We start from the raw sequence: 15,082 nt of genomic DNA, 5'->3' as shown, positions 1-15,082 counted from the left end.
CATCTGAACTTAATTCTTTTTAAGATTTAGAATATCACTTCATAAGAACAAGGGTTTATTTAGTTCCCTCAGATATGAACTGAAATGAAAGAGTGCCACCTAATGGTAACAGACAAGATGACATGGAAGCATCAGGATCACCATACTGGGTCAGACATGTTCTGCTTAGCAACTTAAACTATGTTCCTCCTCCTCAATATTTACCAAAGATTAGGTAACTATGAGCTAACAGAATTATTCAAACATGAACTCTAACTCCACAATTTCTTCTGTAGTGTTCTCTAGGTGTTTACTGAGAGCAAAGTTTCATTCTGTTACTTTAGTACTGTTGGGTTGACTTTTCCTTGCTCTAGTCTGAGCATTTACATAGCACTTCAGAACCCTTTTGAAATTACTTTAATATAGAGCCTCTCTCTTCCAATAGGTGATAGCCCAACTAGAGTGAAGGCCATGTCAGCTTCACCTAGGTGTCCTTTGGGAATAGTCTCACTTTCACCCCATACTTCCATTCTACCGTGACCACTTACCCTTGTCCTAATCATGACTATTTGTGTCCTTGTCTATTGATTTTCCCAACCAACATAACAGACAAATGCAACGAATGTAGTTGTAATTTTCTGATGCGGACTTAAAGTGTGACCTACGTTAACAGTTCACCTAAATAGAATCCGCATGAATTAATGGGGCACAGAGAGTCAACACAGAAAGATTCATACTGAGATCACTATATATATATAGGACAGTCACCAGGCTGGCGCTTTTTCTGCAAACTGCGCATTCAAAGCTATCTCAGAGAGCCTCAGAAACAAAGTGAGTAAATGTCAATCAGATTTCACTTTTTATTTTATCTGCATTTCAATTCTTCATATCTCTGCAAATACACCAGAAAGCACCAAGGTTATCTTCAAAAATGCTGGACACTATTTTTTTTTCTCTAGTCAAACTAATGACGGTTAAAAAAAAAAAAAGTTCTTCTGAAGGTGGGGTACAGCACCATGCATTGAGCAAATGTTCCTGACTTTCTGTGGCGAGTGTGGCTGGCACCTCTGGTTTGGGTCAAGGCAGTTCTTTCAACAGCTTCTTTCCCACATGGGAACAAAAATGAGCACCAGCTTTTCTTGTAAGGATCCAAACTTCCAATATCTGCTGACCTCTTAGGCTTTGATATTTTAAAATTAGGACACCTTTAGGAATGATTTTTCTTTAAATTCAGAATTTTTTTTTTCATCCAGATTAATCTAATCTACACTCCCAGGCCAGGAAGACAAGCTTCTCTGCATAGAAAAGATCATGTTTGTTGTTAAACTAGAAAGATCTGAGAGAGTAAGGCTGAGCGAGGTTTTGCCAAACCATAGAAGCTAAACCTGGCTTCTTCATATTTAGGGAGACTGATCCCTGCTGGGGAAATACTTAGCAGGCACAATCCCTCCCTGCTCAGTCTTTATAGAGTAGATTAAATATCACCAACCCCTGTTCCACCTCCACCAACAGGAAGAAGGGTTATGCTACCATTATGTAATTGTATTATCCTATCTACTATTGCTTTAAAAAAAAGAACCCTGAAACCACATGACATTTCAGAAGTTTAGTTGCAAAATACAAGAGATGTTAATACCTATGTAGAGCACAAATGTAGTGTAGGTAGCTCATCTCTATGTATACATTCTCTGGGTAAAATTCAAGCCTAATTAAATAAATAAATGAGAGAATAAATAAATAAATAAATAAAACTGTATTAGTAGTTTGGGATTCTGAATGTACTTAAATAGTTTTTATAAGGTGGAGATTCCTTCTTGCCTACCAAAATAGTCATTCTTCCCTTTTTTTCTCAAATTAGCATTAACACCAATATTTAGCTAAGAATATAACTACCTAGACAAAAGACTACATTTCCCAGCTTCTTTTGATTGTGAGGTCATGTGACTAAAGGTCTGGCCAATGAGATATAAAAATGTTGAGAGGGAAACTTGTGGGAAGTCTCCTTAATCAGGAAGGGTGTGCTCTTCTTTGCCCCTTGTTCTGTTTGGCCAGAAACATGGATGTGATGGCTAAAGACACTGGAACTTTGAGGATAACGGTAGTAAAAACAATGTCCTACTAATGACAGAGGAAGAGAAGAAACCTGGGGTATCAATGGCTTTACAGGATCTGGGAATTGTTTGCCTCCTGACTTCTATATAAGAAGTAAACTAATAATGATATTTTAGGGCTTTAATTATTTGCAGTCCAATCTAAACCTAAGTGATTCACACAAATCACTGCTTTCTATTATGCCATAGTAGCCCAGCTCTTTAAATGTTTCATTCCATCTCTGTATTTTCTTGGAGGACTTGGCCACCCCTGAGCTTCTTTATTCTCCCTGTAACACTGAGTCACAAATTCTCCGGGGTTACAGCACCAGTAACAACTTCAAGCTTCTGGATTGATATACGGTGGAGTTCCCTATCCAAGTGGTCATTTTAGGGAAAGGAATCAAGAAGAGTCGATTCACTGTGTAGACTGCTTTGGCACAGTTGCTTTTCTGTTGTCTGCCTTCCAGGAACCATCAAGATGGCAGGGAAGATCAGTGTGGGTTAAGATTTTTCAGAATCGTAGGGGATAGGGGATAAATTGAAGAAAGAATCTACAGGTATTTTTAAGGTGATATATAGGTTACTGCATCCAGAGAAGGAAGTAAGTTGTTGGCAGTTTAGACAGTGGAAGTTTCTACTTCCTGGGTGGAATCCTTGTTGGAGAGATTGCCTGAGATATTGTCAGATTCAAGCAGTTCCACAATGCTGTAGGGAGAACAGTCCTCCAGACCCAGCTTACTGCACAGCCAGCCACAGAAACCTTTCTCCATGTCCCGGGCAGCTTGCCACCAGGCCCCCCAGGACCACGAGAGCTGAACCACAGCAGCATAGAGGCCCAGGGAAGAGGCCATGGCCATGATGAGCACTGGATAGAAGAGAATGAGGCAGGGGCAGCAGGAGATCTTGTGCCAGAAGGTCCTCTCCTCATTGTAAACAAGGAAGATGTTGTACCAGGTGATAGTGCCATAGTAGAAAGAGACAACAAAAGAGAGGACAAAGACCACGGGCAGGCAGACCAGTGTCCAGAGGACCACGTGGGGTCCCCGGTCTGCTCCCATCCGGCATGCCTTTCTTCCTTCAGGTGTTGTTTCCATTGATGACTCTTTGGGCTTGGTCAATTCCTGCAGCTCCTTCTCTGTCAATGTGACATGAATGTCCACCATTTGACCCTTCTTCTTCCCTCTGGTGATGGTCCCTGTTAAGGTGACATAACGACTGTCCAAAGGCATGTTCCACATACCTGTAGGGCACAAAGGAGGTGAGAATCAAGGTCTGAGGGGACTTTCATCACGGTGCATCCCCTGCGTCTGGGCCCTGTACGAGTCTTTTTAAAGCATCGAGTCCGGGAGTCAGTAGTAGACTTCCCTTGGAGTGTGGCCACTGCTATTATCACTCCATGGTGAGCTCTTGCTCCACGTGTCTGGGCCCTGATAAAATTTAAGGCAGTTCTCTCTCCATTTCTCTGGACCTCAATGGTGGCATGATCTTTGTTATATATAGTAGAGTGAGGAACTTTACTATAGACAACACTTTAATGATCCTATTTCCAGTTAACAAGCTCTGTGAAAATACCATTTATGAGCATCAATCTGTGTAAAGATCGTATGTGTGCACAATCAGCTCGTAGGCAGCCCACCACCCTTCCCATTTCATGCCTAACTTTACATTTTCTTGAGAGTGGACATTCTCGCATGCCAGTGGACATACCAGCCCTCATATCCAGGCTGTATACACACACTTACCACACATGCACACACACACACACACACACACACACACCACTCACACCCACTATACACCCTACCCCAGTCTTGTAAGTACTCCAATCCTACACTGCACCACATATACATACCATACCCTCCACTATACCACACATACCCACACAACATGCACACACATTCCACACATACACATAACATACACTCCCCGTTTACACACCCACATACCACACACACATGCCATGTACCCCACAACATATGCACTACATATATACCTCCCACAAAAATATCCACACCCTCCATATGTCTATTACACACACATACACACACACGTACAATCACAAAATAGCCATCCTTTGACCAACCTGGAAAGGGGATTGAGATACTGAGAAGGGAAATCTGTGGCCTTTGGTATGTAAAATGTAGTCTAAAAATGTGTGGGTGGATTGAGCTTATCTACGGGCTTAGATAGATGTGTTCCCTGGGCCCTCTGGTGGGAAGACTTTGCCCCATGGCTGGAGAAAAGACAGAAGAGAGCCACCTAAGAGCAGACCCAGGACTGGCAGGGGCTATGATTGGGATAGAAGGGTTGTATGTTCCCCCAGACCTAATGGTTTCATAGTCTCCTTTATCTCAGCAAATAAAATTATCACTCCATTGCTTTTGTCAAATACCTAGGAGTCATTACCAATCACCCTCTTTCTCTTTTGTCCTACCTCCAATCTGTCAGTACGTACCACATTATATTCTGAATCCAGTCTCTCTTCTCTAGCACTCTCTCAACTAACACTGTACTTCAAGCTTCTCCAGTAGCACTCTTGTGTTTGCAGTGACACCCTGGTCCCCCATCAGTTTCCATTCTTACTCTTTGCAATCGAGTCCTTACAGACAAGCCAGAGTGATCTTCTTAAACTATGAATGAGACAATGTGTGTCCCTTGCTTAAAAGTCCTCCATTCACTTTCCCTTGCACTTATAACAACTTTCCAACCCTTTTCTATGACCTGCAAGAGCTGCAATGGTGACATTATCTGGCCCACTTTCTGACATCTTCTCAACATCCTTCCCCTTGTCCTCTACACTCCCAAACAGAATTAACTTCATTCTGCAAATGGGCCAATGTTGCCCTCAAGGCCTTTGCCCTTGCAGTTTCCTCTCCTTCAAAAGCTCTGCCCCACATCTTTTCTCACTGGCTCCTTCATGTCATTTGGATTTACTCAAATGTCACTTCTTCAGAGATCCTCCATGACCACACAATCTCTCCCTTTGTCACCCTCCACCAGGACTTTCTTCCTATCATGGTTTTATTGTCTTTGCAACTCATACTACTACCTGAAATTATCTTTTATTGGTTGACTTACTCATCATTTGTCTTCCTTAACTAATAGGTAAACTCCATGAGAGCCAGGATGCTGCTTGACTAATTCTGTCAGCCTGTGTCTTGAATATCTGTCCCCCTACACAAACAGATCTACCTCATCCATCCATTGCTGCACAGTTATTCTTAATGCAGACACTCCACAGTTCCATTAGTAGCAGTAAATATTCTTATACATGTTTTCTCACACAGGCAGAACATGGGCTTAAGTTTCATAAAAGATATACTGTGAATTTCTGGGACATTGGGTGCACATATTTTGAATTTTGAATTTTAATAAATATCAACAAATGCAGGTGGCAAAGCCTGTTTCCTCCATGTTGCAGAATAAAGCCCTGCTTCCTGATGTAAAACTAACTAAATAAATAAATAACCAGCAAATTCCCTACATAGTGATTAAAGCAGTTTCCACTTTTACTTCAAGTGTAATTTCCTCATATTGATGTTATTATACTTAACCAAATTTTTGGCAATCCTACAAATGAAGGAATATTTTATCTCATTGATGTCATAATTTCTATTTTCCTGATTATTATGAAAGTCAACAATTTGTTGACTTTATTATACATACATTAAGTAATTATCATGGTCTGCTTGTGTTACTAATTTTTGCGCATAAATCAGCTTTTTCCATTACACTAGGAGTTCTGAAAAGCATAGGGATCTCCTCCATCTCACCTAGAATAGAAAAACTATAGGTGCTAATATATCAATTTGCTGAATGAAGATGGCAACCCTGGGAGAAATGAATCACCAAGAAGAAATATAGACAGGTGAAATCTGCCTCTTGGGTTCCCTTCCTACGGCTTTCAACAAGGGGCCCCAGAGAGACTCACTATCATCCATGGGATAGTCTAGGAAATCATCTCCCTCCTCCTCTTTAGGTTGATCTCCACCTTCTGATTCCTCAGGCTCCTCATCCATTTTCTCATTATCTGACCGGTAGATGATGATAGATTCTGGGCGGGATTCTTTCTTCTTTTTTTTCCTGCGACCCATTGTAGATTCCCCATCCAGGGCCAGGGCAGCAGCCACAGCCCTCCTCAGAGAGCCCTGGTGGGGGCTTGGGGGTTGCTCCTGGCCTTCCAATGGTGCCGGCTCTTCCATACCAGTCCTATTGTCTAGCTGTGCCTTATAAAGAGTGTGACTTGCTTGAGCAAGGTCACGATCCACACATCACAGAGCTTCTTTCTGGAGAGGGCTATGCAAAGATGTCCCAAGGATGTATATCACCTGAAAGATAGGAAAGCAAAGATATCAACAGGGAGAAAATGGAGTAAGATGGAGAAGGCCTTGGGAAATCATCCCCAACTTGGCAAAAGCCTTCCCCTCTCTTTACTTCTTGTAACTATTTTGGGAACCCAGTGGAAATACTCTTATAAGAACAGATAGCAAATAAAATTTTTATTACAATATTATTTTTGTCATTTGTGTAATGTATAATATTACCGAAAAAATCAGTCCCATTGGGAGGTGCAGAACGAGTCACTGAAGAAGATGTACAGGCACATGGGGGTTTAAAATCAATATGCTCCCACCATAGATGGAGATGGCTGAGACCAGTAGTCTGGACTTCTAGCTATCGAGTCAAACAACTATACTTAAATGAATGACAGCAAACTTTGAACAAGCCATCCCTAAATGGTGCAACTTCACCATCTGCCTCTACCTTGCTATTCTGTAAAGGAAATCCATATCTTGGCTTCTTCTTGGCTCAAGACCTCAGAAAACTGTAGAAATCTGTCCTATTGCATGCTGGGAGAATGAAGGGAGGATGTACTTCTACCATAAACACTCCATCTTCTCTTTGTTCTCCAGGTAGACCAAGGCAAGGAGAATCTGTCACATCTTTTAGAGAAGATGCTGTATTCTTGGTGCACTGTTAATGTTTGCATAATAACCTTGGGCTGATTTTGATTTTTCTAGAGGAAAATTAAGGAACCTTACCTGGAGTTTGACATTTTAAGCTAAGGCACACAAAGAAAATGAAGAAGACTGAGGAGCACTGATTCTTAAATTCAGATGATTTCCCAGGAAGTTATTGGGCTTTGGAATTCATTTTGGTTGTGGTATCTAAGAGCATAAAAGTGTATGCAGGAAGAATCAGAGCAGAGGGACTTCCCAAGGTAAATACCCGCCTAGGAGTATGTCTAGAGCATTAATAATCTCAACCAGGGCTCATCACCAAAGTAGTTCCAACACAGAAAAATGAACATCTATCCAGAGGGAATATAGAGGCTGGGAGGATGTGGTTCTCTTCAAGGTTGATATTTTCAAGTTTCCATCTTTAAAATTTTATATCAATTTAAAATTCTACTCTCTAAGTGTCTATGTTTAATGCAAAAATATAGTTCACAAGCCTTCTAGGAAAATTGGAGGAAGCTGCATTATGGTAATCCTATGATATTAATCACCTCTGATCAAGCCACTTTATACCTATATTAGGAGTACAACTGTACTCTGATCCACAGTGTTTTTGACTTAGAGCTTCTGCTTTGCTATAGTTTCCTTCCCCGCTCCCTATGTGCTGGGTGTGTTGTTTTCAAACTAGGGTTTGGAAGTGGGAACTCAAGCAGATCCCAGAGCTGCAGAGCTGGGACAAAGTTTGTCTTCTTTCTGTACCCTATCCCTTTCTTTTAAGATGTGTTCAGAGGAAGAGAAGAAATCCAAACAATGCAGTGAATAGGCAAACTGCAAATCTCATATTTCTTGTTCTCTTGTGAGATGTGGGGAAGAGTAAACACATGCACAGAGATGATATCCATTGTTGAAGGACTTTATAAACAGGAAAATGTTCAGGGTTCTAATACACTTGACTTGGACGGTCACAATGGGAGAGGACAATATTAGATAGAAAGATCTTTCTAAGCCAAAGAATGGAAAAAATACAGGAAATAGGGGCTAAGAGAAGAGTCTCTAGGCAGTGTATAGACAAATATAACCATCTTGTCAAATTATGGTGAGGGGAAGTCCTATCTGAAGGCAAGGAGAGAGATGACTTTTGAAGATGCTATTCGAATATTTGGTTGGGTTGGGCATGGTGATGCATGCCTGTAATCTCAGCTACTTGGGAGGCTGAGGCAGGAAGATGCCAAGTTGGAAATCATCTTGGACAACTCAGAAATATCTTATATCAAAATTAAAAGTTTTTAAAAGGTTTGGGGTGCTAGAATGCTTCCCTTGTATGTGTGAGACCCTGGGTTCAATCCCCAGAATCACCAAAGGAAATCTGATAAAAAAATATGAAACATGAAGTGGTAAGCTTCTGGTAATTACCTGTAGGGCACCATTCTTTGCTTCGGGCACAGTTCGTTTTAAACAGGTGCTTGGCCAGTGTCAGTTCATCAAACAGACACTATCCCCCATTCATCTGGAAACATGCTTCCCAATTTCCCTACAATTAGAACATGATCTTTTGAGAATACAAAAATTTCCCACACATGAGGAAAGACTGGATTGTTTTGTAACCATGGTAAAATGCAGTTATTTGAACCCATTTAAGCCTGTTCAATGGATCAACAAATTCCCTCTTAGAAGGGGCTGCTATAACAATACAGGTTATTTATAATCTTCAGACTAGGAAGGTTATAAACACAGAAATTTACTTCTCACAGTTCTGGAAGCTAGGAAGTCCCAGATGGGCAGCAGCAGGTTGGATGTCTAGTGAGGGCCCATTTTCTGTTCATAAATATTTCTTTCTTAAGTGTCTTTCCATGGTGGAAAGGCTATGTAACTCTCCTCAGGCCTCTTTAATTAGTAAACATCAATTAATATCCTCCCAAAGATTCCATTTCCTAATGCCATCACAGTGGGGCTTAGGATTTTAACATATGGAATCTGAAATCATTGTACTCAGTGAAGATGCCTTTGGAAACTAATCCATCAGTCAAGTCATTTCTGAAAGACCATCAGGTGACTTTCAGTTAAGAGGAGCTGGCACTGATGAGCTAGCTTCAAAGCATGTTCACTTAGGGGATTTCTGACTGAAAAGGTTTGAAAGAAGTACTGGCAGTTACTTGGTATCGTAGCTACAGAACAAGCTCTTTTCTGGAATTTTTGGGTACTTTTATTCACTTTTCTGTGAAGTTTAATGAGATCAGCCATGTCTCAGTAAAATATATATGGTTAACTGTTGCCATGTAACAAATTACCCCAAACTTAGGGGTTTAAAACAATACACATTGTCACATACCCACAATTATGTGTGTCAGAAAACTGGGTGTTTTAGCTGGGTGGCAGGTGGTTTTCTCTGCTTGCTTACCGCCAAAAAAAATTCTCTCCTGTGACTCCCCCCTGTTATAAAATGAAATTCAAACTTTTTATGTGACATAAAGACCTGCAAGGTCCAGTCCCTCCCCATCCTATCATCCTATATTGCACTTCCCTCACACCCATCCTGTGTAATCACACTGGCTGCCTCTCATTCCTCCAAAGCACCAAATCCTTTTCCACCTGAGGCTTATTTAAATGCAGTCTGCCTTGGCTGGTATGCTGCTCCACAACATGGTCATTGCCTTAGTTTCTCCAAGTTTCTGTTCAAATCTCAACTTTTCTGAGGTTTTCTTGACACCCAACCAAAAAAGGACCTTGCTCCCCTCTTTATTCTTTGTCACAAGTCTGTTTCCTGCATAAGACTTATCAATAACTCCAATTGTGTTTATTTGTACTTTTACATGTTTATTGTCTATCACCTCTACTAGACTATAAGCTCTGTGAAGTGATAGCATATAAGTAGAATAATAAGTAGATGTTTAAGAAAAAAATTGAAGGGACTAGTTGAAGTGGTAGCAATTAAGGATCAGTCCGATTTTGTCAAAGACTGAGGCCAAACAGAAATTTAATAGAGATATTAACAAGCTCCTTTATATGCTAGTCACAACAGAATTGCTAGGTTCTCCCCCTACATTTATTTTCTCCTCTTTAAGAATGGAGGTTTCAGCTGGTTACATGGTTTCCCTAGTAAAGATGCCATTTCTCAGCACTCTTGCAGCTTGATGTGATCATCTGATATCTCTGGACAATGGGATTAAGTGCATGTGAGTGTGCAACTTCTCAGTATGGCCCTCTCCTCTTTTCAACTCCTTGAGGACTGAAACATGGGCTAAATGAACCATCTGCAGCCTACACAGACAAATGCACCCCCTAGAAGAGCAGAGGAATGGGATAGAAGGTGTACAAGCTACCCTAATGACCACAAACCCTCCTTCTTTGGACTGATATACATGAAAAAGAAATCCTACTTGCTCTAATCCACAATCATTTTGATCTCTTAAGGCAGTCACACAGAAATCCTAATTAATATACAAGGATTATCCAAAGTTATTTTACATCTCTGTCCATCTGCTGTGTTCCAATTTGTCAGCCCTGGGGCATGGGGAGAACTTAATATGCATTTTCAGAGTTAGTTAGTTTCATCCCTGATAATGAGTGGTCAGCAGTTTTGATTCTCCTGGATAGGCCAGGAATTCTGAAACTCGGCTGTCCAGTACAAAGTATATTACACAGATACTGGCTCAAGATTCACTATAAACTCAAAGGAAAATTTAATACAGTCCAGTAGAAGATACTAGTTTCTGCTTATAATGAGATGGCTAGCAATGTATCAAAAGGAAGATTTGTTGAAAGAAACCAACAGTTCTTATACATTCAGTAAAGATCTTAAAATTCCCAACACCATAAAACAAGCCCAGCTATAGTATCTTTATAGAACAGGGTCATCAAGAGGAAGTCTGGTCATTAGTCCCTGCTGGCCAGGTCCTATCCAATCAGTCACTCGGGCACTAATCTCCATGTCCAATCCACAGAGGGGTTCACTGTGCCTTCATCAACCTTTCACCACCAGGCATGGTTTCCATGGAGTCTGCTCACATCTCTCTGCTGCCAGCTGGTCACTGGAATAGAACTGATCCATTAGTTCTTCAAACCCATCCAAATACTCACCAGAACTTGTGGATTTGGTGGGTGCAGAAGCCAGGAATTTTTGAAACCTCTGCTCACATATTCACTGTAGGATAACAGTAATGTATGTGGTTGAAGTATGGCTGAAATAAGCTAGTAAAAGGTAATGATGCCAAGACTTAGAGACACAATAACAAATGGTAGGGCTTATGGAAAATACAAGATCTCAAGTCTCATCTAAAGCAGGAGGTTACTGTTCAGTTTCCCTCTTCTCTACCCACCAAATGTATTGTTTAGCCCACTCCTTTCATAGAGAGAGGCAGGCCCATTTGGACTGGGTGGTCTGAAATTTCATGGAAAAAGTTGATTTAATTGTTGTAATTAGATCAAATTTAAGCAAATTACTATGTGCACAAATAACCAAAACAAAACACAAATGGGCTGACAATTAGTAACCTTTGCCCAACAGTTTCCAAATCAGGGTGCATCTGCTCCAGTGAGTTAAGAAAACTAGGAGTTGACTTTTTGCATTTTTCCCACATTGACTCTGAACCAGTGGAGCTGCAAGGGTGGAGTCTCATTATTCTGAAGTTAGTTTATTATTAAATGAATAATGCTTTGCTTTAGTTCTGCTGTTCTTTCAACTCTTTTCTGACATGTGTGTGTCACCCCAAAGGACCACATATCAGCTATCTGGGATGACCAGATTATGCTAGTTAATCTTAATTTACCACCATGAGATGTGCTATCAACTAGGAAATACAACTCTTGCCATTTTACCACTGAAATTACCATTAGCCCCTCTCAGAAAGATGGTCTCATTGATGTAAAGGTGGAAAGGAATTTGGCTGGGACTAGTGTCAAGTGATTGGAACTGCAGGCGAGCAGCATCTTCAAACTGCCAGCCTCCAGCCAGTTGCTGCAAATCGGTGTGGAGCACAGTCAAGCAGCAGATTGTTCCTTCCTGGTCCTGTGAGCAGTAATTTTCTCATCATTACATAGCCTATGTGGTGCTGAAAGGCTCTCACACTGAAGCAGGTTCAGCAGCTCCTGACTGTCTATAGAAGAAACAGTTCCCAACAGCAGGGGTAGTTGGTTACAAGGACTGTAAACATCTTCCTATTGAAAGAGCTGTAAGACCTGATCTCCAGTCTCTGATCTGTTTTGCTTGGTTGTTGTCCTACCTCTTGTGGCACATATACTCCTTCCACTCCCCCTTCCAGCATTCCTACATGCTGGAATATAAACTGTTCAAAGGCAGGAAAATGTCTGATTGACTGCACTCTATCTCTGCCTAGAGTAGTAGCTGGCACATGGCAGGTGCTCAATAAATATCAGCTGAATATTGTGAACTGGTTGAGTCGTACTCATGTGAGCTGTCTCAGGAGTGGTTTGGCTTCAAGACGGGCAGGACTAGATGCCTCATTGGCATTCCTTCAACACTGAGATTCTGTGAGTCTACATGTTGAGAATCCCACAAACCCTGTCAATCTGAGATAGCAGCTGCTTTACAGAGGGAAGAAAATGAAGTTACCAGGCAGATGGGGCAGAGGAAGGGCGAGGAGATGGGTGAGCAATAAGAGCATTTACAGAAGAGGAAGGGAGTCATTGCTAATGGGGGTGGGGAGAGATGGCAGCAGGGGATGTGGAAAGAGCACAGTTCCCTAGGACAAAGGAGGCGGTGATGGGGAGCAGCGCAGGGAAGAGCAGTGTTTGATTCAGTCAAAGGAGTGGTCAGGGCAGTGTGGCATGGTGGTCCTCAGAAGAGAAGGCTCCAATGCGTGCCAGAATTAAAATTTGAAAACAGAGCTTCCAAGAAGCAGAACTGCTGTGCCAACAGGCTTAGGGGGGGTGGGTAGCAGACTTTTAGACCCTGAGGCCCCAGGAACAAAGAGACTAAACCTCCTTATTTTAAACAACAGATCCCTTGAAGAGACTTCACATCTCAATCACAGGTCTTACCTAGATTATGAAAAAGAGCTTTCTCACTTTTCATCTTGCAACTTCCATGTAGCTGAGGAATTGTCATCTTCATAGGCATCACTGACTCCCAGTCACCTTTTCACTGGAAGATGTCAGCTTCCCACTCTCGGTCCCCTCAGTGACCACACAGAGGCTGCAACAATGCCAGGCCCTCATTGTACCGCAGTGTACATGCAATGACCCACCCTGGCAGGTCCAGACCAGGTCACAGACCACAATACATTATACCTTCAATAAAATTATCTTTGAGATAAGTCAAAACTACTAGTAAAATAAGAAAAAAATCTTTGAAAAGGAATTTAAAGTATTCCCACTCAGAAGAAAGCAAGCCTAAATTTTCTCAGAATTCTGAAGTTTTTCATAACCCTGAGAATTGAGTCAATATTTATTTTTCTGTTTAAAAAACATATTTTGGGGCCTGGAGGTGTAGTTCAGTGATATAGCACTTGCCAGCATGTGCAAGGCCCTGGGTTCAATCCCCAGCACCATAAACCAACCAAACAACAAAACTTTACCAATGAGATCAAAGCACCAGGAATTCTACTTCTCTGCAACAATACTTTGGACTTTCCTATTTAAATTTACTTTCTAAAAAAAAAAAGTGTCAATGGTGTAATTTTAAAATTTTTGTCATATCTACGTAACTGACTTAAATAGAAGGGTACGTGATTCATCACTCAGCTCTCTCTAGTCAATGTGAACCAGAAGAGCTTCCTTCTTTAATGAGTATAGACTGGAATTCTTCAGCAACAATGATAGAGGGGGAAGTGTTTCTAAAGGAGGTCACAGAAGGGCAAGGGGAGGGAAGAACAGGGAGGAAGTGTGGCTGTCCAACAAGAACTGCAGTCTTGCTGGTGGGAGGAACCCAGTGGAGGAAGTGATGTCTGGTTCCATTCTTATCCGGACCCATTTTCAATTTGCTTGGTGAATTTTAAGTGATGGGCCCAACAACAAAATGATGGCACCTGCTGGCTTTTACATGATTTGAATACCTGGCAGGGAAAATATTGCACTCTAACAACAGACTTAGAGAAAGCATCTTGCCTGGTTGAAGATCACTGCACCTGACACATTCAATAGATCTGCCAAGTTCTGAAGGTGAAAATAAGGAGCAGCATCTGAATAATAAAACCCTGTTACCCAGCACCAACACACGGGTGAGAAATGCCCCCCATCCTCAGCAGTCTTTCTGCATTGGGAATGAACTAGAAGACAGGAACTCAAGCATAACCTACTGATGAGTCTTGCAGGAAGCATGCAACCATCAAATAAAAATTCCCTTTCTGACTTATGTAGCTCTGCTGATATGATCAGATTTCAAATCTGGTTAGCGGTGCCTGCTTTCCTTCATTCCTGGGTGGGGTGCGGGAGATGAGGTGGAAGTGGGCCTGAGCTTATTTTTTAAACCATTTATTATCTTGGTTAGTGGATAACTGTATCCGTACCTCCTCTTCCACCCCTCTCCCCCTTCTTCCCTGGGCTCCATCCCTGAGGATGAAGGGATCAGGAATATGCACTTCCTTCCCCTCAGCTAAGCCTGCCCCCCCTTCTCCTCTTCCCAGTCAGCGGCACACAGCAGGTGGAGCCCAAAGAGCCTGATGTTTGACGCTGGAGGGCGCAGCCAGGGCTGCGAGCTGCAGCCTTTCTTTTCCCATGCACTGGAGATTTAATTTTAATTAACCATGAAAGCTATGGCCCCGAGGGTTGAATTTTCAAAATACAGCACACACTCGCTTTGTGTGTGTGTGTGTGTGTGTGTGTGTGTGTGTGTTTCCCTCTTCCTCCTCCCCAGTGACATCAAGATTAAAAAAAAAAAAAAGAAAAGAAAAGAAAAAATAAAGAAAGGAAAAAGGAATCTCACCCACAAGTGCCCACGGACCCAGGCCGGTGGAGGATGCGAACTGCGGGAGGCGGCGGCAGCAGAGCCGTCCAGCAGGTAAGAAAGCGAAGCGCCGCCGGGGGGCGGGGCCGAGCGGGGCTTGAGGATCACGTGGGCGCGGGCCCTTAGCCCTGCCCACATCTGGGTAACCAGAT

The 15,082-nt window shown here is 42.0% G+C and overlaps 1 protein-coding gene across 3 annotated transcripts; it reads right to left on the bottom strand.

Annotated features, from left to right (window-relative positions):
* Positions 1 to 819: 819 nt before the first annotated feature.
* On the bottom strand, positions 820 to 15,016 carry Tmem169 (transmembrane protein 169). 3 transcript variants are annotated; one of them, XM_047545392.1, is made up of 5 exons: positions 14,910 to 14,969; positions 13,028 to 13,181; positions 8,444 to 8,561; positions 6,004 to 6,400; positions 820 to 3,312 (listed from the first exon to the last, which is right to left on the bottom strand). In XM_047545392.1, the coding sequence occupies exons 4-5, from the start codon at positions 6,272 to 6,274 to the stop codon at positions 2,690 to 2,692; spliced, it is 894 nt and encodes a 297-aa protein (XP_047401348.1). In that variant the 5' UTR covers positions 6,275 to 6,400; positions 8,444 to 8,561; positions 13,028 to 13,181; positions 14,910 to 14,969; the 3' UTR covers positions 820 to 2,689. The 3 variants fall into 3 exon arrangements, with proteins under 3 accessions (XP_047401348.1, XP_047401350.1, XP_047401349.1); XM_047545394.1 differs by lacking the exons at positions 8,444 to 8,561; positions 13,028 to 13,181 and having other exon boundaries at positions 14,910 to 15,016; XM_047545393.1 differs by lacking the exons at positions 13,028 to 13,181; positions 14,910 to 14,969 and having other exon boundaries at positions 8,444 to 8,936.
* Positions 15,017 to 15,082: the final 66 nt, after the last annotated feature.

This window comes from Sciurus carolinensis, chromosome 3, assembly GCF_902686445.1.
Source record: "Sciurus carolinensis chromosome 3, mSciCar1.2, whole genome shotgun sequence".
Classification (NCBI taxonomy): domain Eukaryota; kingdom Metazoa; phylum Chordata; class Mammalia; order Rodentia; family Sciuridae; genus Sciurus; species Sciurus carolinensis.
Note: the sequence above shows the minus strand (reverse complement) of the source record. Positions and strands in the feature narration are given on the sequence as shown.

Coding starts and splice junctions, on each gene's coding strand:
- Tmem169 (XM_047545394.1), bottom strand. CDS start 6,274: ATGGAAGAGCCGGCACCATTGGAAGGCCAGGAGCAACCCCCAAGCCCC. Junction 3,313..6,003: donor AGACTATCCCATGGATGATA/GTGAGTCTCTCT, acceptor TGTGCCCTACAG/GTATGTGGAACATGCCTTTG.